Below are 26,112 nucleotides of genomic sequence, written 5' to 3'. Positions count from 1 at the left end.
CTCAGTTGTCGTTTTCATGACCATATTTGGACGTGTTGAATTCGCCATGTAAAATCGCTAATGCTAATAGTAGCCTGTCCATGGCAAATCCAGTGTAAATTAGCATCAAGTTAGTGCACATTGAAAGAGTGGAGCCTGACTCTACCGAGTGGTATGGAAACATGGCAACGTTTGGTTCTACGTGACTCGATGCCCGGTAGTAGCGGGTGGGGTCCTCCCCCCGAGAGACCAGGAGGTTTTACCTGACTGGAAGGCCACCTCGCTGAAGAGCATCCACAGGTCACTGAAGTGGAAACGGCATTTGAGGGCGCTGGCGGTGTGGTCCTTGAGCGGCACGGTGATAAAACGCGCACTCTGGCTCACGTAGTCCACAGGTGGCCTGAAGGTCACCGGGTCGGCCCCCCACTGTGAGCCGGAGCGGAAGTAACAGGTGGCCTGCCGGAACATCCGAACACCTTGACTGAACATGTTGTTACAGTGGACCTGTGGAGGAGACCGGCTTTCAGACCCGACACCTTCCTCTCCCGGGCGTTCGTCGGGCCCTACGTCACCTTCATGGACGTGAAGTTGCGGACGTGGTCGAACTCGAAGGTCATTTCTACGTAACCTTTGGGGGAGCTCCGGTTGCTCCAGCCCACGTAGTCGTAGCCCGGCCACGTGGCGTAGATGTGACTGTGGAGGAAGTCGTCCAGACCCCAGGTGCCGTCGGTCAGCTGGCCCAGACCCTTGGTCAGTCTAGGAGGGAGATGGAGGGGAGGCTTTTGCGTTAGTGCTGTAGAACCGTTCATTTTGTCCATTCAGATTAATCACACTAAACTATTGTCTGAGAACTGGTGTTTTGTCTAAGAACTGGTGTTTTGTCTGAGAACTGGTGTTTTGTCTGAGAACTGGTGTTTTGTCTGAGAACTGGTGTTTTGTCTAAGAACCGGTGTTTTGTCTGAGAACTGGTGTTTTGTCTAAGAACTTGTGTTTTGTCTGAGAACTGGTGTTTTGTCTAAGAACTGGTGTTTTGTCTGAGAACTGGTGTTTTGTCTAAGAACCGGTGTTTTGTCCAAAAACTGGTGTTTTGTCTGAGAACTGGTGTTTTGTCTGAGAACTGGCGTCTTGTCTGAGAACTGGCGTCTTGTCTGAGACCTGGTGTTTTGTTTGAGAACTGGTGTTTTGTCTGAGAACTGGTGTGATGTCTGAGAACTGGTGTTTTATCTAAGAACTGGTGTTATGTCTGAGAACTGGTGTTTTGTTTAAGAACTGGTGTTTTGTCTGAGAACTGGTGTTTTGTCTAAGAACCGGTGTTTTGTCTAAAAACTGGTGTTTTGTCTGAGAACTAGTGTTTTGTGGAAGAACTGGTGTTTTGTCTGAGAACTGGTGTTTTGTCTAAAAACTGGTGTTTTGTCTGAGAACTGGCGTCTTGTCTGAGAACTGGTGTTTTGTCTGAGAACTGGTGTTTTGTCTGAGAACTGGTGTTTTGTCTAAGAACTGGTGTTTTGTCTGAGAACTGGTGTTTTGTCTAAGAACTTGTGTTTTGTCTGAGAACTGGTGTTTTGTCGAAGAACTGGTGTTTTGTCTAAGAACTTGTGTTTTGTCTAAGAACTGGTGTTTTGTCTAAGAACTGGTGTTTTGTCTAAGAACTTGTGTTTTGTCTGAGAACTGGTGTTTTGTCTGAGAACTGGTGTTTTGTCTAAGAACTGGTGTTTTGTCTGAGAACTGGTGTTTTGTCTGAGAACTGGTGTTTTGTCTGAGGTCTGGTGTTTTGTCTAAGAACTGGTGTTTTGTCTGAGAACTGGTGTTTGGTCTGAGGACTGGTGTTTTCTCTGAGAACTGGTGTTTTGTCTGAGAACTGGTGTTTTGTCTAAGAACTGGTGTTATGTCTAAGAACTGGTGTTTTGTCTAAGAACTGGTGTTTTGTCTCAGAACTGGTGTTATGTCTGAGAACTGGTGTTTTGTCTGAGAACTGGTGTTTTGTCTAAGAACTGGTGTTTTGTCTAAGAACTGGTGTTATGTCTAAGAACTGGTGTTATGTCTGAGAACTGGTGTTTTGTCTGAGAACTGGTGTTTTGTCTAAGAACTGCTGTTTTGTCTGAAAACTGGTGTTTTGTCTAAGAACTGGTGTTTTGTCTAAGAACTGGTGTTATGTCTGAGAACTGGTGTTTTGTCTGAAAACTGGTGTTTTGTCTAAGAACTGGTGTTTTGTCTAAGAACTGGTGTTATGTCTAAAAACTGGTGTTTTGTCTGAGAACTGGTGTTTTGTCTGAGAACTGGCGTCTTGTCTGAGAACTGGTGTTTTGTCTGAGAACTGGTGTTTTGTATAAGAACTGGTGTTTTGTCTGAGAACTGGTGTTATGTCTAAGAACTGGTGTTTTGTCTGAGAACTTGTGTTTTGTCTAAGAACTGGTGTTATGTCTGAGAACTGGTGTTTTGTCTGAGAACTGGTGTTTTGTCTAAGAACTTGTGTTTTGTCTGAGAACTTTTGTTTTGTCTGTGGTCTGGTGTTTTGTCTGAGAACTGGTGTTATGTCTAAGAACTGGTGTTATGTCTAAGAACCGGTGTTTTGTCTAAAAACTGGTGTTTTGTCTGAGAACTGGTGTTTTGTCTAAGAACTTGTGTTTTGTCTAAGAACTTTTGTTTTGTCTGTGGTCTGGTGTTTTGTCTGAGAACTGGTGTTTTGTCTAAGAACTGGTGTTTTGTCTGAGAACTTGTGTTTTGTCTGAGAACTGGTGTTTTGTCTAAGAACTGGTGTTTTGTCTGAGAACTGGTGTTTTGTCTAAAAACGTGTGTTTTGTCTGAGAACTGGTGTTTTGTCTAAGAACTTGTGTTTTGTCTGAGAACTGGTGTTTTGTCTAAGAACTGGTGTTTTGTCTAAGAACTGGTGTTTTGTCTGAGAACTGGTGTTTTGTCTAAGAACCGGTGTTTTGTCGAAAAACTGGTGTTTTGTCTGAGAACTGGTGTTTTGTCTGAGAACTGGCGTCTTGTCTGAGAACTGGTGTTTTGTCTGAGAACTGGTGTTTTGTTTAAGAACTGGTGCTATGTCTGAGAACTGGTGTTTTATCTAAGAACTGGTGTTTTGTCTGAGAACTGGTGTTTTGTCTGAGAACTGGTGTTTTGTTTAAGAACTGGTGTTATGTCTGAGAACTGGTGTTTTGTCTAAGAACTGGTGTTTTGTCTGAGAACCGGTCTTTTGTCTGAGAACTGGTGTTTTGTATAAGAACTGGTATTTTGTCTAAGAACTAGTGTTATGTCTACGAACTGGTGTTTTGTCTGAGAACTGACGTCTTGTCTGAGAACCGGTCTTTTGTCTGAGAACTGGTGTTTTGTATAAGAACTGGTATTTTGTCTAAGAACTAGTGTTATGTCTAAGAACTGGTGTTTTGTCCGAGAACTGACGTCTTGTCTGAGAACCGGTGTTTTGTCTGAGAACTGGTGTTTTGTCTGAGAACCGGTCTTTTGTCTGAGAACTGGTGTTTTGTATAAGAACTGGTATTTTGTCTAAGAACTAGTGTTATGTCTAAGAACTGGTGTTTTGTCTGAGAACTGACGTCTTGTCTGAGAACCGGTGTTTTGTCTGAGAACTGGTGTTTTGTATAAGAACTGGTGTTTTGTCTGAGAACTGGTCTTTTGTCTAAGAACTGGTGTTATGTCTAAGAACCGGCGTTTCTATCAGTTTCTGACCTAGCCTGGTCTACTTGGGCACAGTCCTACAGATGACTAAATACTACTTCTCCAGTCTAGACTGGTGTACAATGTTTGGACGAGATGAAGGACTATTCAACAAGTCCACATGGAGGTATCTCCCTGACCTTAGGCCTGATGCTCCGTCGTACACGGAGTCATTGAGGTAGACCTCCAGACCTCTGGAGATCATCTGGTGCCCGTCTGGGATGCTGTAGGACACCAAACCATCTGCAGGAGTGAAAACACGGGTTGTCAAGGTCCCATGTCGGTTAGGGTTGGGGTTGGGGTTTGGTTTAGGGTTGGGGTTGGAGCTAAAAAGATCCGGGAGCTCTGTCCAACTGCACCCGTAGAACTGAAGCAAGGGTTTAGGGTTGGCCGACTCACCGAGCCACTGGCAGCCGTACAGTTCCACCCTCATGCAGACGATCAACGAGTGGTCGGTCAGCGGCATGAAGCGAACGTATCTCGCAATCATCGGCGGCTCCAGATCCTTCAGCACCACATCGTACGCGTTCCGGTTCCCCTCTATGACCTGGAAGAGGAGACTTTTGATATGGAACCAAACAGGTGCAAACTGGAACCACAATAAGAACTAGAACATTACGATGGAGAATCCTTTCATTTTACAGTTTTACGGAGCATTTATTGTCTAGTTATGATGTAAAGGAGTGGTGGTTGTAATGTAGAACTACACTATGTTGCCAAAAGTATTTGTCCACCCCTCCCAATGATGACAATCACTAATCACTAATCACAGGTGTATCAAATCCAGCACTTAGGCATGGAGACTGTTTCTACAAACATGTGTGAAAGAATGGGCCGCTCTCAGTGATTTCCAGCGTGGAACTGTCACAGGATGCCACCTGTGCAACAAATCCAGTCCTGGCTCCTAAATATTCCAAAGTCAACTTTATTTTAAGGAAAGTGAAGAGTTTGGGAACAACAGCAACCAAGTGGTAGGCCACGTAAACTGACAGAGAGGTCAGCATAGTGCAAAGACTTTCTGCACAGTCACTTGCTACACAGCTCCAAACTTCATGTGACCTTCCAATTAGCCCACCTACAGTACGCAGAGAGCTTCATGGAATGGGTTTCCATGGCCGAGCAGCTGCATCCAAGCCATACATCACCAAGTCCAATGCAAATCGTGGGATGCAGTGGTGTAAAGGACATCACCACTCGACTCTAGAGCAGTGGAGACGCCTTCTCTGGACTGATGAATCACACTTTTCCATCTGATGGACCAGTCTGGGTTTGGAGGTTGCCAGGAGAACGCTACATTTCGGACTGCATTGTGCCGAGTGTGAAATTTGGTGGAGGAGGAATTATGGTGTGGGGTTGTTTTTCAGGAGTTGGTTCCAGTGAAAGGAACTTTGAATGCTCCAGGATACCAAAACATTTTTTGGACAATTCCACGCTCCCAACCTTGTGGGAACAGTTTGGAGCGGGCCCCCTTCCTCTTCCAACACCAGTGCACAAAGCAAGGTCCATAAAGACATGGATGACAGAGTCTGGTGTGGATGAACTTGACTGGCCTGCACAGAGTCCTGACCTGAACCCGATAGAACACCTTTGGGATGAATTAGAAGGGAGACTGAGAGCCAGGCCTTCTCCACCAACATCAGTGTGTGACCTCACCAATGTGCTTTTGGAAGAATGCTGGAAAATTGCTATAAACACACTCTGCAACCTTGTGGACAGCCTTCCCAGAAGAGTTGAAGCTGTAATAGCTGCAATGTATCATATTGAACCCTATGGGTTAGGAATGGGATGGCACTTCAACTTCATATGTGAGCATACTTGCCAACTTTGAGACCTCCGATTTCGGGAGGTGGGGGGTGGGGGTGTGTGGTTGGGGTGGGGCGGTGGCGTGGTTGGGGGCGGGGCTAAGAGGGGAGGAGTATATTTACAGCTAGAATTCACCAACATCAAGTATTTCATATATATATATATATATATACATATATATATATATATATATATATATATATATATATATATATATATATATATATATATATATATAATAAATACTTGACTTTCAGTGAATTCTAGCTATATATATATTTATTTTATTATATATATATATATATATATATATATATATATATATATATATATATATATATATATATATATATATATATATATATATATAAAAGAAATACTTGAATTTCAGTGTTCATTTATTTACACATATACACACACATAACACTCATCTACTCATTGTTGAGTTAAGGGTTGAATTGTCCATTCTTGTTCTATTCTCTGTCACTATTTTTCCAACCATGCTCAACACCCTTTTGCAGGTACCCAGAAAGGTTTCGAGTACCACCAAAAAAACGGAATCTCTGAAGACAGTATAAAAATCTGTGTTAAAGGTGTACAAATACTGTTTGTATAATAAGCATGTTTTTTTTTTTTTTTTTTTACAAATGAGGGTTAAGAGTTCAGTTCTAAAAAAAAAAGAAAAGAATGTGGCTTAAGTACAGTTTTTTAATTGAGCTGCTGCATTTTTTGGTTGGGTTGTTTATTTATTTTGAGTAACTTCTATACATTTCTAAAAGGGGAGGAATGTAATAGTGATCTATGTTTGTCTGTTGCCATCTACTGGTGAATGTTGGCTATAGCGTACTGGGTTTACTTTTTGGTTGGCCAACGATTTACGCGGTGTTGCGCACCTGACGTCACTCAGGTCCGCATGGAGCTGGAGGGGGCGTGGCTTCCAGCTCTGCCTGAATTTCGGGAGATTTTCGGGAGAAAATTTGTCCCGGGAGGTTTTCGGGAGAGTGGCTGAATTTCGGGAGTCTCCCGGAAAATCCGGGAGGGTTGGCAAGTATGTATGTGAGTCAAGGCAGGTGGCCAAATACTTTTGGCAATATAGTGTATGTGTCAATGAAAGGACATTTTATGATTTTTCTTAATTTGATTACATGAAATAGAATCATTTTAATGCATGTTTTTGTATCTCTTTCATTTAGGTAACCAGGGACAGAGCTATAATCTGGTGCACAACATATCTGTCTTTGAGCGCAACGTCTCTGTGCCTCGTCCCTTCAAATAAAGACTCAACTCGACTGAGGCACGAGCGCTAACCACCGCTCAACCGTATCAAGTACCTGCAAAAACACCGAGACAGGTGAGGATTTTAACTTGAAAGCATTTGTACAACCTTTCACTGGGCAACACACGACATGGTCCTCAAAGGCTGCGTATCTGTTAAATATCCGCTGGCAACAGACTTAAACACATTCATTATGGTGCAGTTTGCAACGTAACCCTTCAATGTCTGAAAGCACTTGCCAACAGAAATACAAGGAAAAACACGTTGTTAGCCAAAAGCTAACTATGCTAATGCTTTAACACAAATCCCTAAATGATGCATATTTAAATGTACAATCTTTAATTCAGACTGTCATATTTAAAGTACCTCGGAGTCTTGTTCACGAGTGGGGGAAGAGTGGATCGTGAGATCGACAGGCGGATCGGTGCGGCGTCTTCAGTAATGCGGACGCTGTATCGATCCGTTGTGGTGAAGAAGGAGCTGAGCCGGAAGGCAAAGCTCTCGATTTACCGGTCGATCTACGTTCCCATCCTCACCTATGGTCATGAGCTTTGGGTCATGACCGAAAGGACAAGATCACGGGTACAAGCGGCCGAAATGAGTTTCCTCCGCCGAGTGGCGGGGCTCTCCCTTAGAGATAGGGTGAGAAGCTCTGTCATCCGGGGGGAGCTCAAAGTAAAGCCGCTGCTCCTCCACATCGAGAGGAGCCAGATGAGATGGTTCGGGCATCTGGTCAGGATGCCACCCGAACGCCTCCCTAGGAAGGTGTTTCGGGCACGTCCGACCGGTAGGAGGCCACGGGGAAGACCCAGGACACGCTGGGAAGACTATCTCTCCCGGCTGGCCTGGGAACGCCTCGGGATCCCCCGGGAGGAGCTGGACGAAGTGGCTGGGGAGAGGGAAGTCTGGGCTTCCCTGCTTAAGCTGCTGCCCCCGCGACCCGACCTCGGATAAGCGGAATAAGATGGATGGATGGATGGATGGATATTTAAAGTATTTGCATTGTTGTGACATTACAGTCTTTGCAAATGTTATTTGCACAGTAAAGTCGTGTGTGTTCTACGTTTTATAACATAGTCATTTACCGTATTTTCCGCACTATTAGCCGCACCTAGAAACCACAAATTTACTCAAAAGCTGACAGTGCGGCTTATAACCCGGTGCGCTTTATATATGGATTAATATTAAGATTCATTTTCATAAAGTTTCGGTCTCGCAACTACGGTAAACAGCCGCCATCTTTTTTCCCCGTAGAAGAGGAAGTGCTTCTTCTTCTACGCAAGCAACCGCCAAGGTAAGCACCCGCCCCCATAGAACAGGAAGCGCTTCTTCTTCTACTGTAAGCAACCACCCGCCCGCGTAGAAGAAGAAAAAGCGCGTGGATATTACCGTACGTTTCATTTCCTTTGTGTGTTTACATCTGTAAAGACCACAAAATGGCTCCTACTAAGCGACAGGGATCCGGTTCATGAAAAGACGCAATCTCTCCATCCGCACACGGATTACTATTTCACAGCAACTGCCTAAAGACTTTCAAGAAAAGCTGGCTACTTTCCGTGCATATTGTAAAAACAAGATAGCTGAAAAAAAGATCCGGCCAGAGAACATTATCAACATGGACGAGGTTCCACTGACTTTTGATATTCCTGTGAACCGCACTGTGGATACAACGGGAGCACGTACGGTGAATATTCGCACCACAGGGAATGAGAAGTCATCCTTCACTGTGGTTCTAGCTTGCCATGCTAATGGCCAGAAACTTCCACCCATGGTGATATTCAAAAGGAAGACCTTGCCAAAAGAGACCTTTCCAGCCGGCGTCATCATAAAAGCTAACTCGAAGGGATGGATGAAGAAAAGATGAGCGAGTGGTTAAGGTAAGTTTAAGTTTACGCGAAGAGGCCGGGTGGCTTTTTTCACGCAGCTCCGTCCATGTTGATATACGACTCCATGCGCGCCCACATCACGCTGGTTTTAATATATTATTAAAGTTTGACTGACCTATTTGACTGTTTTTTTGACATTCCTTTAGCGCAGTTAGATGCGGCTTACAACACGGGGCGGCTTATAGGTGGACAAAGTTTTGAAATATGCCGTTCATTGAAGGCACGGCTTATAACCCAGGGCGCCTTATGGTGCGGAAAATACGGTAGTTATCTCCTCATTCTTGTTTTGTAGCTATTTTTCATTGTACACTGTTTTACTGTTGCTATTTAACAATTTTTTTTACACATGACTCATACTTGCCAACCCTCCCGGATTTTCCGGGAGACTCCCGAAATTCAGCGCCTCTCCCGAAAACCTCCCGGGACAAATTTTTTCCCGAAAATCTCCCGAAATTCAGGCGGAGCTGGAAGCCACGCCCCCTCCAGCTCCATGCGGACCTGAGTGACGTCAGGTGCGCAACACCGCGTAAATCGTTGGCCAACCAAAAAGTAACCCCAGTACGCTATAGCCAACATTCACCAGGAGATGGCAACAGACAAACATAGATCACTATTACATTCCTCCCCTTTTAGAAATGTATAGAAGTTACTCAAAATAAATAAACAACCCAACCAAAAAAATGCAGCAGCTCAATTAAAAAACTGTACTTAAGCCACATTCTTTTCTTCTTTTTTTTTTAGAACTGAACTCTTGACCCTCATTTGTAAAAAATAACATGCTTATTATACAAACAGTATTTGTACACCTTTAACACAGATTTTTATACTGTCTTCAGAGATTCAGTTTTTTTGGTGGTACTCGAAACCTTTCTGGGTACCTGCGAAAGGGTGTTCAGCATGGTTGGAAAAATAGTGACAGAGAATAGAACAAAGATGGACAATTCAACCCTTAACTCAACAATGAGTAGATGAGTGTTATGTGTGTGTATATGTGTAAATAAATGAACACTGAAATTCAAGTATTTCTTTTATATATATATATATATATATATATATATATATATATATATATATATATATATATATATATATATATATATATATATATATATATATATAATAAAATAAATATATATATAGCTAGAATTCATTGAAAGTCAAGTATTTCTTATATATATATATGAAATACTTGACTTGGTGAATTCTAGCTGTAAATATACTCCTCCCCTCTTAGCCCCGCCCCCAACCACGCCCCCGTCCCACCCCGACCACGTCCTCCACCCCCCACCCCCCACCTCCCGAAATCAGAGGTCTCAAGGTTGGCAAGTATGACATGACTATAAAGTATGTAGTTGGGTGGTACTAGTATAGTATCGCAGTACTAATGAATCTAAAACGGTACTATACTCTGTTTGAAAAGTACTGGTTCCCCATTTTTATTTTTTTATTTTTTATTTTTAACGGGCATGACATTGCTGGTTTTAGGAGCCAAGGAGCATGTTGGGCAGCGCACACACACACAGAGTACTTACAAGCAGACACAGTGTGTAGACAGAAAAGGGAGAATGGACGCATTTTGGTGTAAAAAGTCAAGATAAAGGTGAAGTTATAACACTGAAACACCCCCAGGAAGAGCTGCTTTAACACATGGCTAGCTAGCTAGCGGCTAACGTCCACCCGCAGTGTTTTAGCTACTTCTAAATCACTAATCCTGTCCTCCAGACGGATAAAGTCAGTTTCTTACAAGTAGCATTATCACTGGAGGACGAGGAATAGCTAAACATAGGAGGATACAATAGCTCACCGCCGTCACAATGTAAACAAATGCCATGGGTGGATCTACACCTGAAATCCACTGTAATGATACCAAGTACAAGAGCGTATCTAGTCAATACTGCTATGATTACATAGATATTTTTTTTTCCTTTTTAAAAAATTTATATTATGTTTATAAAGTCAGTAAATACGTCCCTGGACACATGAGGACTTTGAATATGACCAATGTATGATCCTGTAACTACTTGGTATCACATCCATACCTAAATGTGTGGTATCGTCCAAAACTAATGTCAAGTATCAAAGAAGAGAAGAATAAGTGATTATTACATTTGAACAGAAGTGTAGATAGAACATGTTAAAACAGAAAATAAGCAATTATTAACAATAAATGAACAAGTAGATTAATAATCATTTTTTACAGTTTGTCCCTCAAAATAAAAGGCGTATAAATGACACAATATGTTACTGCATACGACTAATTATGTCACATCTGTGTAATCATGTTTTGTTTTAGTCATGTGTAGTTATTGGACTCTTTAGTTTCTGTCTTTTCACTCCCTTGTCTTGTTTCCATGATTACCCATTAGTTTCACCTGTTTCACGTTTGGACTCATTGTGCACTCTTGTTTGTCACCATAGCAACCCATTAGTTTTCACCTGTCTCGTCACGCACCCGTTTCACGTTTTGAGTCACGCACCTGTCTTCGTTAATCATGTCTGTAGTATTTAAGTTCATTGTTTTCAGTTTGTCTTGCTGGTGACATCCCGGATTCATACCCCTGTCACACTTTTACCTCTGCGCACTTCATAGTCCATGCCAAGTAAGTTTTTTTTGTTTATTAATGCCACAGTTAGTGTTTTTGTTTCATTGTTCACAGTTTTTTTGCCCACGTGCAAGTCTTTTTGTTTCGTTAGTCAAGTTTGTACATCCGCCTTGAGCGCGCTTTTTGTTCCTTTTGAGTGTTATAAATAAATATGTATTCACCTTCACGCCATGACCAGTCCAGCTTTACTTGCATCTCGGGAAAACAAACACACCATGGTCCCAGTCGTGACAAATTAGGAGTCTTTGTTTGTTTACTTACTACTAAAAGACAAGTTGTCTAATTTATTTAAGGACTAAATGACAATAATAAAGATATGTTTCATGTACACTAACATTTGTTGTTACAATAAAGACAAAAATGACATTATTTGTGCTCCAGTTGATTTAGAGTAGTATGTAAACACATGTTGCTATGGAGACGAGCCTCGTATGTCCACTTTGCTCACCTGCTGTCCCTTCCGGTCACTCCAGCCCAGCCAGCTGTTGCCGTCCCGGCTGTACTTGATCCGGTAGCGCTGTGCAAACTCGTTGCCCATGCCGTCAGCGTGGCGCCCCTGGGTGCCCACCAGGGTGACGAAGTGGAGCGAGCGCAGGTCCACCTGCAGGTAGTCTTTCAGGCCGTGGGACTGGGACAAGATGTCGGGACACCAGGCTCCGTCCCCGTCGGCGTTGTCGGAGTCCAGTCTGCAGAGCAGGACAGGAAATGGTGGGAGGAATGTTAGAAACACATATTTCCTTACACAACCGACTGCAATGAATCATCCCTTTCAATAAATAAACACTTCACCGCCAATATTTCCACCAGGAAAGAAATACCACTTGACCAGGGGTGTGTTCACTTTAATACACACTCCTTTCCACGGCGTGATAACTTAAAAACAAAGACTGTCCGAGTAATTGTATCTAAGTTATCACAAAACTTTGTGTTGCCATGAGTTCCCGGCGAGCAGACAAAAGCTGTCTTTGATCTTACCTATCAAAAGGCTTGTAAAACTCCACTGTTGATTTTGTACAAAGCGGAGGAAGTAGGACCTGACCCTCCCCTCCAGGCACTTTTTCTTTGAACTGTTTTGTACCCAAAGGCTACGGCTGTTTACGACCCCCCTCCCTTTAGAAACAGCTGTTGCCATGTAATCAGGGAAAGTCCAAATAAAAGAGGAGGCGTGCGACCTTTCGTCAGAGCGTGGTGGAAGACTGTACAAAGAGTACAGCCCAGACGTTTCTCCTCAATGAGCTAAATTTAATTCTGTCTCTGTTTAATTCCTTGCTTCTTGTCTGTTTAATAGATGTCATCAGTGTTTGAACCTGACAAAGACCCCTTCAGATTGTTTTCTTTGTTTACAAAGAAAAAACTTTTTTTTTTACACGTGTTGGTTTGAATTTTTACTCTATCAGAAGATGAAATGAACAATGATACCAACATCAAATTACAGGATGTTATTCATTTAATTGACTCATTTTCCCCAACTGAGTACTATCATCATGTAGTTTATTCATATGTAATAATAATAGATTTTTTTTTGTAAAAAGCACTTTACATTGAGTAAACAACCTCAAAGTGCTACAGTGTATTAAAAAAATTAAAATAAAAAGATAATACAATAAATAAATAAATAAAAACTAGAATAGCCTAATAGCTAGACCTAGTATGCATATATCTAAAAAAAAAAGAAGGCTTTTTTAAAAAGAAGGGTTTTTAAGCCTTTAAAAAAAAAAAGGCATCCACAGTCTGTGGTGCCCTCAGGTGGTCAGGGAGATATGTAGCAAATTTGGACTAAATCCCATGACTCACACATGAAGTTAGAAGGGGACAATAAATAAAGGTTTATACCACATTAGGGACAATAAATAAAGGTTTATACCACATTAGGAACAATAAATAAAGGTTTATACCACATTAGGAACAATAAATAAAGGTTTATACCACATTAGGAACAATAAATAAAGGTTTATACCACATTAGGAACAATAAATAAAGGTTTATACCACATTAGGAACAATAAATAAAGGTTTATACCACATTAGGAACAATAAATAAAGGTTTATACCACATTAGGAACAATAAATAAAGGTTTTTACCACATTAGGAACAATAAATAAAGGTTTATACCACATTAGGAACAATAAATAAAGGTTTATACCACATTAGGAACAATAAATAAAGGTTTATACCACATTAGGAACAATAAATACAGGTTTATACCATATTAGGAACAATAAATAAAGGTTTATACCACACTAGGAACAATAAATAAAGGTTTATACCACATTAGGAACAATAAATAAAGGTTTATACCACATTAGGAACAATAAATAAAGGTTTACACCACATTAGGAACAATAAATAAAGGTTTATACCACATTAGGAACAATAAATAAAGGTTTATACCACATTAGGAACAATAAATAAAGGTTTATACCGCAGTAGGGACAATAAATAAAGGTTTATACCACACTAGGAACAATAAATAAAGGTTTATACCATATTAGGAACAATAAATAAAGGTTTATACCACATTAAGAACAATAAATAAAGGTTTCTACCACATTAGGAACGATAAATAAACGTTTATACCACATTAGGAACAATAAAAAAAGGTTTATACCACATTAGGAACAATAAATAAATGTTTATACCACATTAAGAACAATAAATAAAGGTTTATACCACATTAGGAACAATAAATAAAGGTGTATACCACATTAGGAACAATAAATAAAGGTTTACACCACATTAGGAACAATAAATAAAGGTTTACACCACATTAGGAACAATAAATAAAGGTTTATACCACAATAGGAACAATAAATAACGGTTTATACCACATTAGGAACAATAAATAAAGGTTTACACCACATTAGGAAAAATAAAAAAAGGTTTATACCACATTAGGAACAATAAATAAAGGTTTATGCCGCAGTAGGGACAATAAATAAAGGTTTATACCACACTAGGAACAATAAATAAAGGTTTATACCATACTAGGAACAATAAATAAAGGTTTATACCACATTAGGAACAATAAATAAAGGTTTCTACTACATTAGGAACGATAAATAAAGGTTTATACCACATTAGGAACAATAAAAAAAGGTTTATACCACATTAGGAACAATAAATAAAGGTTTATACCACATTAGGAACAATAAATAAAGGTTTATACCACATTAGGGACAATAAATAAAGGTTTCTACCACATTAGGGACAATAAATAAAGGTTTATACCACATTAGGAACAATAAATAAAGGTTTATACCACATTAGGAACAATAAATAAAGGTTTATACCACATTAGGAACAATAAATAAAGGTTTATCCCACATTAGAAACACACCTCATGCTGCTTTTGGGTCCTAGTGGTGCACAGGGGAACTGCACTTTTATTGCAATTTAGTGTAAAATCTTTAACAAAAACCCGTCTTTCCTTTTCACTTGTGTGTTGTAAATACTGCACTGAAAGAAAGGTCAGGAAAGCAAAAACTGACCTCCCAAACTTAGCGGCGGTGGACTCGGACCACTGACTGGAGGCGGAGACGTCCTCATCCTGGATCTGGCCGCCGCTCATGCCCAGCGGGTAGCGACACATTTCTGGAAGACACAAAGGCTCATTGATGCGTTCGGTCGGGTGTGTGTTTACACCTGGAGGGGAGTTGTGGTTTGGAGGTGTGCCCCCCCCCCCCCCCCCCCCCCCACCAGTCCCTTTCCTGCAGGCCTCTCTCCTGAGGAACACAAGTTCCAGTGTCAGGGTCTCCCCCCCCCCCCCCCCACTGTGTGGTGTGGCCTTGGAGAAGGCGACTCGTGCTCCTCTTGTTGCGGGGAACGTTCCTCCCCGCCGCTCAAATACCTTTCAACAAACACGCCTTATGCTGAGGAAAAGTGTGGAGCTGGGTGAAGTCGCCCACAGCCACGCCTAACACACACACACCACTGGTGAAAGGTCTGCCTGTGCGGAGGAGGCTGTTTGCTGTGCTGGACCGCACACACACACACACACACACACACACACACACACACACACACACACACACACACACACACACACACACACACACACACACACACACACACACACGCACACACAGAGACAGGTCTACATTTGAAGCCCACCCAGCTGATATTGCGTTCCTTCATGGTGTAATTAATCACATTGATGAAGATATTGATCATCTACATCAACTATATGATTTGTCTCAGTGGCTGGACAAAAACAAAACAAAACAAAAATCAATAAAGAAGTAAATTATTACAAATATTAATAAAGTCAAATACAAAATAAGGCAAGAGAAGTATCCAACACGTGCCTTTTGTAGAGTAAATATGTACAGCAGATATAGATCATCCACATCATAAATATGATGTTTCTATATGGCTGGAAAGGTCTGATTAAAAAAAAAAAAAGAAAAAAAAGAAAAAAAAAGATGATTACAAATATTAATAAAGTCAAATACAAAATAAGGCAATAAAATAATCCAACACATTTTCTTTTTTTTCTAAAGTAAATATGTACAGCAGATATAGATCTTCCACATCATAAATAGCAGGAAAGGACAGATAAAAAAAAAAAAAAAAAAAAAAAAGATGTAAATTATTACAAATATTAGTAAAGTCAAATACAAAATAAGGCAATAAAATAATCCAACACATTTTATTTTTTTTCCTAAAGTAAATATGTACAGCAGATATAGATCATCCACATCATAAATAGCAGGAAAGGACAGATAAAAAAAAAAAGAAAAAATGTAAATTATTACAAATATTAGTAAAGTCAAATACAAAATAAGGCAATAAAATAATCCAACACATTTTCTTTTTTTTTCTAAAGTAAATATGTACAGCAGATATAGATCATCCACATCATAAATAGCAGGAAAGGACAGATAAAAAAAAAGAAAAAAAAAGATGTAAATTATTACAAATATTAGTAAAGTCAAATACAAAATAAGGCAATAAAATAATCCAACACATTTTCTATTTTTTCTAAAGTAAATATGTACAGCAGATATAGATGATCCACATCATAAATAGCAGAAAGGACAGATTAAAAAAAAAAAAAAAAAAAAAAAAGATGTAAATTATTACAAATATTAGTAAAGTCAAATACAAAATAAGGCAATAAAATAATCCAACACATTTTCTTTTTTTTCCTAAAGTAAATATGTACAGCAGATATAGATCATCCACATCATAAATAGCAGGAAAGGACAGATAAAAAAAAAAAAGGAAAAAAAAAAGATGTAAATTATTACAAATATTAGTAAAGTCAAATACAAAATAAGGCAATAAAATAATCCAACACATTTTCTATTTTTTCTAAAGTAAATATGTACAGCAGATATAGATCATCCACATCATAAATAGCAGAAAGGACAGATTAAAAAAAAAAAAAAGAAAAAAAAAAGATGTAAATTATTACAAATATTAGTAAAGTCAAATACAAAATAAGGCAATAAAATAATCCAACACATTTTCTTTTTTTTCCTAAAGTAAATATGTACAGCAGATATAGATCATCCACATCATAAATAGCAGGAAAGGACAGATAAAAAAAAAAGAAAAAAAAAAAAGATGTAAATTATTACAAATATTAGTAAAGTCAAATACAAAATAAGGCAATAAAATAATCCAACACATTTTCTTTTTTTTTCTAAAGTAAACATGTACAGCAGATATAGATCATCCACATCATAAATAGCAGAAAGGACAGATTAAAAAAAAAGAAAAAGAAAAAAAAAAGATGTAAATTATTACAAATATTCGTAAAGTCAAATACAAAATAAGGCAATAAAATAATCCAACACATTTTCTTTTTTTTCCTAAAGTAAATATGTACAGCAGATATAGATCATCCACATCATAAATAGCAGGAAAGGACAGATAAAAAAAAAAGAAAAAATGTAAATTATTACAAATATTAGTAAAGTCAAATACAAAATAAGGCAATAAAATAATCCAACACATTTTCTTTTTTTTTCTAAAGTAAATATGTACAGCAGATATAGATCATCCACATCATAAATAGCAGGAAAGGACAAATAAAAAAAAATAAAAAAAAAGATGTAAATTATTACAAATATTAGTAAAGTCAAATACAAAATAAGGCAATAAAATAATCCAACACATTTTCTATTTTTTCTAAAGTAAATATGTACAGCAGATATAGATGATCCACATCATAAATAGCAGAAAGGACAGATTAAAAAAAAAAAAAGAAAAAAAAAAGATGTAAATTATTACAAATATTAGTAAAGTCAAATACAAAATAAGGCAATAAAATAATCCAACACATTTTCTTTTTTTTCCTAAAGTAAATATGTACAGCAGATATAGATCATCCACATCATAAATAGCAGGAAAGGACAGATAAAAAAAAAAAAAAGGAAAAAAAAAAAAGATGTAAATTATTACAAATATTAGTAAAGTCAAATACAAAATAAGGCAATAAAATAATCCAACACATTTTCTATTTTTTCTAAAGTAAATATGTACAGCAGATATAGATCATCCACATCATAAATAGCAGAAAGGACAGATTAAAAAAAAGAAAAAGAAAAAAAAAAGATGTAAATTATTACAAATATTAGTAAAGTCAAATACAAAATAAGGCAATAAAATAATCCAACACATTTTCTTTTTTTTCCTAAAGTAAATATGTACAGCAGATATAGATCATCCACATCATAAATAGCAGGAAAGGACAGATAAAAAAAAAAGAAAAAAAAAAAGATGTAAATTATTACAAATATTAGTAAAGTCAAATACAAAATAAGGCAATAAAATAATCCAACACATTTTCTTTTTTTTCTAAAGTAAATATGTACAGCAGATATAGATCATCCACATCATAAATAGCAGAAAGGACAGATTAAAAAAAAAAAGAAAAAAAGATGTAAATTATTACAAATATTAGTAAAGTCAAATACAAAATAAGGCAATAAAATAATCCAACACATTTTCTTTTTTTTCCTAAAGTAAATATGTACAGCAGATATAGATCATCCACATCATAAATAGCAGGAAAGGACAGATAAAAAAAAAAAAGAAAAAAAAAAAAGATGTAAATTATTACAAATATTAGTAAAGTCAAATACAAAATAAGGCAATAAAATAATCCAACACATTTTCTTTTTTTTCTAAAGTAAATATGTACAGCAGATATAGATCATCCACATCATAAATAGCAGGAAAGGACAGATAAAAAAAAAAAAGTTAAAAAAAAAGATGTAAATTATTACAAATATTAGTAAAGTCAAATACAAAATAAGGCAATAAAATAATCCAACACATTTTCTTTTTTTTCCTAAAGTAAATATGTACAGCAGATATAGATCATCCACATCATAAATAGCAGGAAAGGACAGATAAAAAAAAAAAAGGAAAAAAAAAAGATGTAAATTATTACAAATATTAGTAAAGTCAAATACAAAATAAGGCAATAAAATAATACAACACATTTTCTATTTTTTCTAAAGTAAATATGTACAGCAGATATAGATCATCCACATCATAAATAGCAGAAAGGACAGATTAAAAAAAAAAAAAAGAAAAAAAAAAGATGTAAATTATTACAAATATTAGTAAAGTCAAATACAAAATAAGGCAATAAAATAATCCAACACATTTTCTTTTTTTTCCTAAAGTAAATATGTACAGCAGATATAGATCATCCACATCATAAATAGCAGGAAAGGACAGATAAAAAAAAAAAAAGGAAAAAAAAAAAAGATGTAAATTATTACAAATATTAGTAAAGTCAAATACAAAATAAGGCAATAAAATAATCCAACACATTTTCTTTTTTTTTCTAAAGTAAACATGTACAGCAGATATAGATCATCCACATCATAAATAGCAGAAAGGACAGATTAAAAAAAAAGAAAAAGAAAAAAAAAAGATGTAAATTATTACAAATATTCGTAAAGTCAAATACAAAATAAGGCAATAAAATAATCCAACACATTTTCTTTTTTTTCCTAAAGTAAATATGTACAGCAGATATAGATCATCCACATCATAAATAGCAGGAAAGGACAGATAAAAAAAAAAGAAAAAATGTAAATTATTACAAATATTAGTAAAGTCAAATACAAAATAAGGCAATAAAATAATCCAACACATTTTCTTTTTTTTTCTAAAGTAAATATGTACAGCAGATATAGATCATCCACATCATAAATAGCAGGAAAGGACAAATAAAAAAAAATAAAAAAAAAAGATGTAAATTATTACAAATATTAGTAAAGTCAAATACAAAATAAGGCAATAAAATAATCCAACACATTTTCTATTTTTTCTAAAGTAAATATGTACAGCAGATATAGATGATCCACATCATAAATAGCAGAAAGGACAGATTAAAAAAAAAAAAAGAAAAAAAAAAGATGTAAATTATTACAAATATTAGTAAAGTCAAATACAAAATAAGGCAATAAAATAATCCAACACATTTTCTTTTTTTTCCTAAAGTAAATATGTACAGCAGATATAGATCATCCACATCATAAATAGCAGGAAAGGACAGATAAAAAAAAAAAAAGGAAAAAAAAAAAAGATGTAAATTATTACAAATATTAGTAAAGTCAAATACAAAATAAGGCAATAAAATAATCCAACACATTTTCTATTTTTTCTAAAGTAAATATGTACAGCAGATATAGATCATCCACATCATAAATAGCAGAAAGGACAGATTAAAAAAAAGAAAAAGAAAAAAAAAAGATGTAAATTATTACAAATATTAGTAAAGTCAAATACAAAATAAGGCAATAAAATAATCCAACACATTTTCTTTTTTTTCCTAAAGTAAATATGTACAGCAGATATAGATCATCCACATCATAAATAGCAGGAAAGGACAGATAAAAAAAAAAGAAAAAAAAAAAAGATGTAAATTATTACAAATATTAGTAAAGTCAAATACAAAATAAGGCAATAAAATAATCCAACACATTTTCTTTTTTTTTCTAAAGTAAACATGTACAGCAGATATAGATCATCCACATCATAAATAGCAGAAAGGACAGATTAAAAAAAAAGAAAAAGAAAAAAAAAAGATGTAAATTATTACAAATATTCGTAAAGTCAAATACAAAATAAGGCAATAAAATAATCCAACACATTTTCTTTTTTTTCCTAAAGTAAATATGTACAGCAGATATAGATCATCCACATCATAAATAGCAGGAAAGGACAGATAAAAAAAAAAGAAAAAATGTAAATTATTACAAATATTAGTAAAGTCAAATACAAAATAAGGCAATAAAATAATCCAACACATTTTCTTTTTTTTTCTAAAGTAAATATGTACAGCAGATATAGATCATCCACATCATAAATAGCAGGAAAGGACAAATAAAAAAAAATAAAAAAAAAGATGTAAATTATTACAAATATTAGTAAAGTCAAATACAAAATAAGGCAATAAAATAATCCAACACATTTTCTATTTTTTCTAAAGTAAATATGTACAGCAGATATAGATGATCCACATCATAAATAGCAGAAAGGACAGATTAAAAAAAAAAAAAGAAAAAAAAAAGATGTAAATTATTACAAATATTAGTAAAGTCAAATACAAAATAAGGCAATAAAATAATCCAACACATTTTCTTTTTTTTCCTAAAGTAAATATGTACAGCAGATATAGATCATCCACATCATAAATAGCAGGAAAGGACAGATAAAAAAAAAAAAAGGAAAAAAAAAAAAGATGTAAATTATTACAAATATTAGTAAAGTCAAATACAAAATAAGGCAATAAAATAATCCAACACATTTTCTATTTTTTCTAAAGTAAATATGTACAGCAGATATAGATCATCCACATCATAAATAGCAGAAAGGACAGATTAAAAAAAAGAAAAAGAAAAAAAAAAGATGTAAATTATTACAAATATTAGTAAAGTCAAATACAAAATAAGGCAATAAAATAATCCAACACATTTTCTTTTTTTTCCTAAAGTAAATATGTACAGCAGATATAGATCATCCACATCATAAATAGCAGGAAAGGACAGATAAAAAAAAAAGAAAAAAAAAAAAGATGTAAATTATTACAAATATTAGTAAAGTCAAATACAAAATAAGGCAATAAAATAATCCAACACATTTTCTTTTTTTTCTAAAGTAAATATGTACAGCAGATATAGATCATCCACATCATAAATAGCAGAAAGGACAGATTAAAAAAAAAAAGAAAAAAAGATGTAAATTATTACAAATATTAGTAAAGTCAAATACAAAATAAGGCAATAAAATAATCCAACACATTTTCTTTTTTTTCCTAAAGTAAATATGTACAGCAGATATAGATCATCCACATCATAAATAGCAGGAAAGGACAGATAAAAAAAAAAAAGAAAAAAAAAAAAGATGTAAATTATTACAAATATTAGTAAAGTCAAATACAAAATAAGGCAATAAAATAATCCAACACATTTTCTTTTTTTTCTAAAGTAAATATGTACAGCAGATATAGATCATCCACATCATAAATAGCAGGAAAGGACAGATAAAAAAAAAAAAGTTAAAAAAAAAGATGTAAATTATTACAAATATTAGTAAAGTCAAATACAAAATAAGGCAACAAGAGAAGTTGCCAACACTTTTCTTGTCTAAAGGCGCAGATGTAGATCATCTACATCTACTATATGATTGGTCTGAGTGGCTGGACAGAACATGTTTCAAAAAAATAAAAAATAATAAAAGTTTATTATTACAAATATTAATAAAGTCAAATACAAGATAAAGCAATAAAATAATCCAACACCTTTTTTTTCTAAAGTAAATGTGTACAACAGATATAGATCATCTACATCTACTATATGATTGGTCTGAGTGGCTGGACAGAACATGTTAAAAAAAGAAACTAAAAAAAAAATTAAAAAAAATAAGTTAATGATTAATAATATTAATAAAGTCAAATACAAAATAAAGCAAGAAAAAAATCCAACACTTCTCTTTTTGAAAGACACAGTTATAGATCATCTACATCTACTATATGCTTGGTCTGAGTGGCACAACAGCACATGTTAAAAAAAAATCAAATAAAACATAAATTAATAATTACAAATATTAATAAAGTCAAATACAAAATAAGGCAATAAAATAATCCAACACTTTTCTTTTCTGAAATAAATGTGTACAGCAGATATAGATCATCTACATCTACTATATGATTGGTCTGAGTGGCTGGACAGAACATGTTTCAAAAAAAGAAAAAAGAAAAAAAGTTTATTATTACAAATATTAATAAAGTCAAATACAAAATAAGGCAATAAAATAATCCAATACCTATTTTTTTGTAAAGTAAATGTGTACAGCAGATATAGATCATCTACATCTACTATATGATTGGTCTGAGTGGCACAACAGGCTAAAAAAACAAACCAAAAAGAATTGATGTAAATGATTACAAATATTAATCAAGTGTAATACAAAATAAGGCAATAAAATAATCCAACACCTTTTATTTTCTAAAAACACAGATATAGATCATCTACATCTACTATATGATTGGTCTGAGTGGCACAACAGGTTAAAAAAACAAACAAAAAACTAAAAAATATGATGTAAATGATTACAAATATTAATAAAGTCAAATACAAAATAAGGCAACAAAAGAATCCAACAACTTTTTGTTTTTCTAAAGTAAATGTGTACAGCAGATATAGATAATCTACATCTACTATATGATTGGTCGGAGTGGCACAACAGCACATGTTAAAAAAACAAACAAAAAACTAAAAAAATGATGTAAATTATTACAAATATTAATAAAGTCAAATACAAAATAAGGCAATAAAATAATCCAACACTTTTCTTTTCTGAAATAAATGTGTACAGCAGATATAGATCATCTACATCTACTATATGATTGGTCTGAGTGGCACAACAGGTTAAAAAAACAAACTAAAAAAAAAAAAAAAAATGATGTAAACAATTACAAATATTAATCAAGTGAAATACAAAATAAGGCAATAAAATAATCCAACACCTTTTCTTTTCTAAAGACACAGATATAGATCATCTACATCAACTATATGATTGGTCGGAGTGGCACAACAGCACATGTTAAAAAAATCAAATAAAACATAAATTAATAATTACAAATATTAATAAAGTCAAATACAAAATAAGGCAATAAAATAATCCAACACTTTTCTTTTCTGAAATAAATGTGTACAGCAGATATAGATCATCTACATCTACTATATGATTGGTCTGAGTGGCACAACAGGTTAAAAAAACAAACTAAAAAAAAAAAAAAAAATGATGTAAACAATTACAAATATTAATAAAGTCAAATACAAAAGAAGGTAATAAAATAATCCAACACCTTTTCTTTTCTAAAGACACAGATATAGATCATCTACATCTACTATATGATTGGTCTGAGTGGCACAACAGCACATGTTAAAAAAATCTAATAAAACATAAGTTAATAATTACAAATATTAATAAAGTCAAATACAAAATAAGGCAATAAAATAATCCAACACTTCTCTTTTCTAAAGACACAGATATAGATAATCTACATCTACTATATGCTTGGTCTGAGTGGCACAAAAGCACATGTTCAAAAAAAATCAAATTAAACATAAGTTAATAATTACAAATATTAATAAAGTCAAATACAAAATAAGGCAATAAAATAATCCAACACTTTTCTTTTCTGAAATAAATGTGTACAGCAGATATAGATCATCTACATCTACTATATGATTGGTCTGAGTGGCACAACAGGTTAAAAAAACAAACTAAAAACAAAAAAGAAAATGATGTAAATTATTACAAATATTAATAAAGTGTAATACAAAATATGGCAATAAAATAATCCAACACCTTTTCTTTTCTAAAGACACAGATATAGATCATCTACATCTACTATATGATTGGTCTGAGTGGCACAACAGCACATGTTAAAAAAATCAAATAAAACATAAGTTAATAATTACAAATATTAATAAAGTCAAATACAAAATAAGGCAATAAAATAATCCAACACTTTTCTTTTCTGAAATAAATGTGTACAGCAGATATAGATCATCTACATCTACTATATGATTGGTCTGAGTGGCACAACAGGTTAAAAAAACAAACTAAAAACAAAAAAGAAAATGATGTAAATGATTACAAATATTAATCAAGTGAAATACAAAATAAGGCAATAAAATAATCCAACACCTTTTCTTTTCTAAAGACACAGATATAGATCATCTACATCTACTATATGATTGGTCGGAGTGGCACAACACCACATGTTAAAAAAATCAAATAAAAAATAAGTTAATAATTACAAATATTAATAAAGTCAAATACAAAATAAGGCAATAAAATAATCCAACACTTTTCTTTTGTAAAGTAAATGTGTACAGCAGATATAGATCATCTACATCTACTATATGATTGGTCTGAGTGGCACAACAGGTTAAAAAACAAACTAAAAACTAAAAAAAATGATGTAAATGATTACAAATATTAATAAAGTGTAATACAAAATAAGGCCATAAAATAACCCAACACCTTTTCTTTTCTAAAGACACAGATATAGATCATCTACATCTACTATATGATTGGTCTGAGTGGCACAACAGGTTAAAAAAACAAACAAAAAACTAAAAAAATGATGTAAATAATTACAAATATTAATAAAGTCAAATACAAAATAAGGCAATAAAAGAATCCAACAACTTTTTTTTTTCTAAAGTAAATGTGTACAGCAGATATAGATCATCTACATCTACTATGTGATTGGTCTGAGTGGCACAACAGGTTAAAAAAACAAACAAAAAACAAAAAAAATGAAGTAAATGATTACAAATATTAATAAAGTCAAATACAAAATGAGGCAATAAAATAATCCAACACCTTTTCTTTTCTAAAGACACAGATATAGATCATCTACATCTACTATATGATTGGTCTGAGTGGCACAACAGCACATGTTAAAAAAAATCAAATAAAACATAAGTTAATAATTACAAATATTAATAAAGTCAAATACAAAATAATGCAATAAAATAATCCAACACTTTTCTTTTCTGAAATAAATGTGTACAGTAGATATAGATCATCTACATCTACTATATGATTGGTCTGAGTGGCACAACAGGTTAAAAAAACAAACTAAAATAAAAACAAAATGATGTAAATGATTACAAATATTCATCAAGTGTAATACAAAATAAGGCAATAAAATAATCCAACACCTTTTCTTTTCTAAAAACACAGATATAGATCATCTACATCTACTATATGATTGGTCTGAGTGGCACAACAGGTTAAAAAAAAAAAAAACAACTAAAAAATATGATGTAAATTATTACAAATATTAATAAAGTCAAATACAAAATAAGGCAATAAAAGAATCCAAAAACTTTTTTTTTCTAAAGTAAATGTGAACAGCAGGTATAGATCATCTACATCTACTATATGATTGGTCATAGTGGCACAACAGCACATGCTAAAAAAAAGAAAAGAAAAGAAAAAAAACTAAAAAAAAAAGATGTAAATTCAATTACCCAACAATATCCACACAATTATAGAGAATAATCACAGTTTGACGTGCAGAACACAATTATTAATCAAGTAAATACTTCTCACTTGTAGTCAAATAATAATTAAGTAAATACTTCTCACTTCTTTACTTGATTAATAATTGACTATAGTCAATTATTAATCAAGTAAATACTTCTCACTTGTAGTCAGAACATGTCAACAAACTTCACACAAGGCACAATCCATGGTCATTTCTCAGCGAATGACCATGTCACACGGAATGTTCCGCCTCCAGAAAACCAGGCGTAATTTTGTCAAGAACCCAATGGTAGGAAAATGAGAGTTCTACTGTACTCTGCTGATAAGTACACCTGTGTATACTTCTACTGTA

General features: G+C 34.4%; 1 protein-coding gene across 1 annotated transcript in view; it reads right to left on the bottom strand.

Annotated features, from left to right (window-relative positions):
• Positions 1 to 26,112, bottom strand: part of ddr2b (discoidin domain receptor tyrosine kinase 2b) — a 55,411-nt gene that overhangs the window by 28,461 nt on the left and 838 nt on the right. Inside the window, exons 2-7 of the mRNA XM_072912549.1 lie at positions 14,711 to 14,813; positions 11,671 to 11,908; positions 4,054 to 4,201; positions 3,795 to 3,897; positions 552 to 735; positions 243 to 483 (exon numbers count right to left, since the gene is read on the bottom strand). Of these exons, the coding sequence (XP_072768650.1) occupies positions 243 to 483; positions 552 to 735; positions 3,795 to 3,897; positions 4,054 to 4,201; positions 11,671 to 11,908; positions 14,711 to 14,813 (1,017 nt within the window). The remainder of the gene's footprint in view (positions 1 to 242; positions 484 to 551; positions 736 to 3,794; positions 3,898 to 4,053; positions 4,202 to 11,670; positions 11,909 to 14,710; positions 14,814 to 26,112) is intronic.

The sequence above is a fragment of the Nerophis lumbriciformis genome, linkage group LG37 (assembly GCF_033978685.3).
Source record: "Nerophis lumbriciformis linkage group LG37, RoL_Nlum_v2.1, whole genome shotgun sequence".
In the NCBI taxonomy this organism is placed as follows: Eukaryota; Metazoa; Chordata; class Actinopteri; order Syngnathiformes; family Syngnathidae; genus Nerophis; species Nerophis lumbriciformis.
Note: the sequence above shows the minus strand (reverse complement) of the source record. Positions and strands in the feature narration are given on the sequence as shown.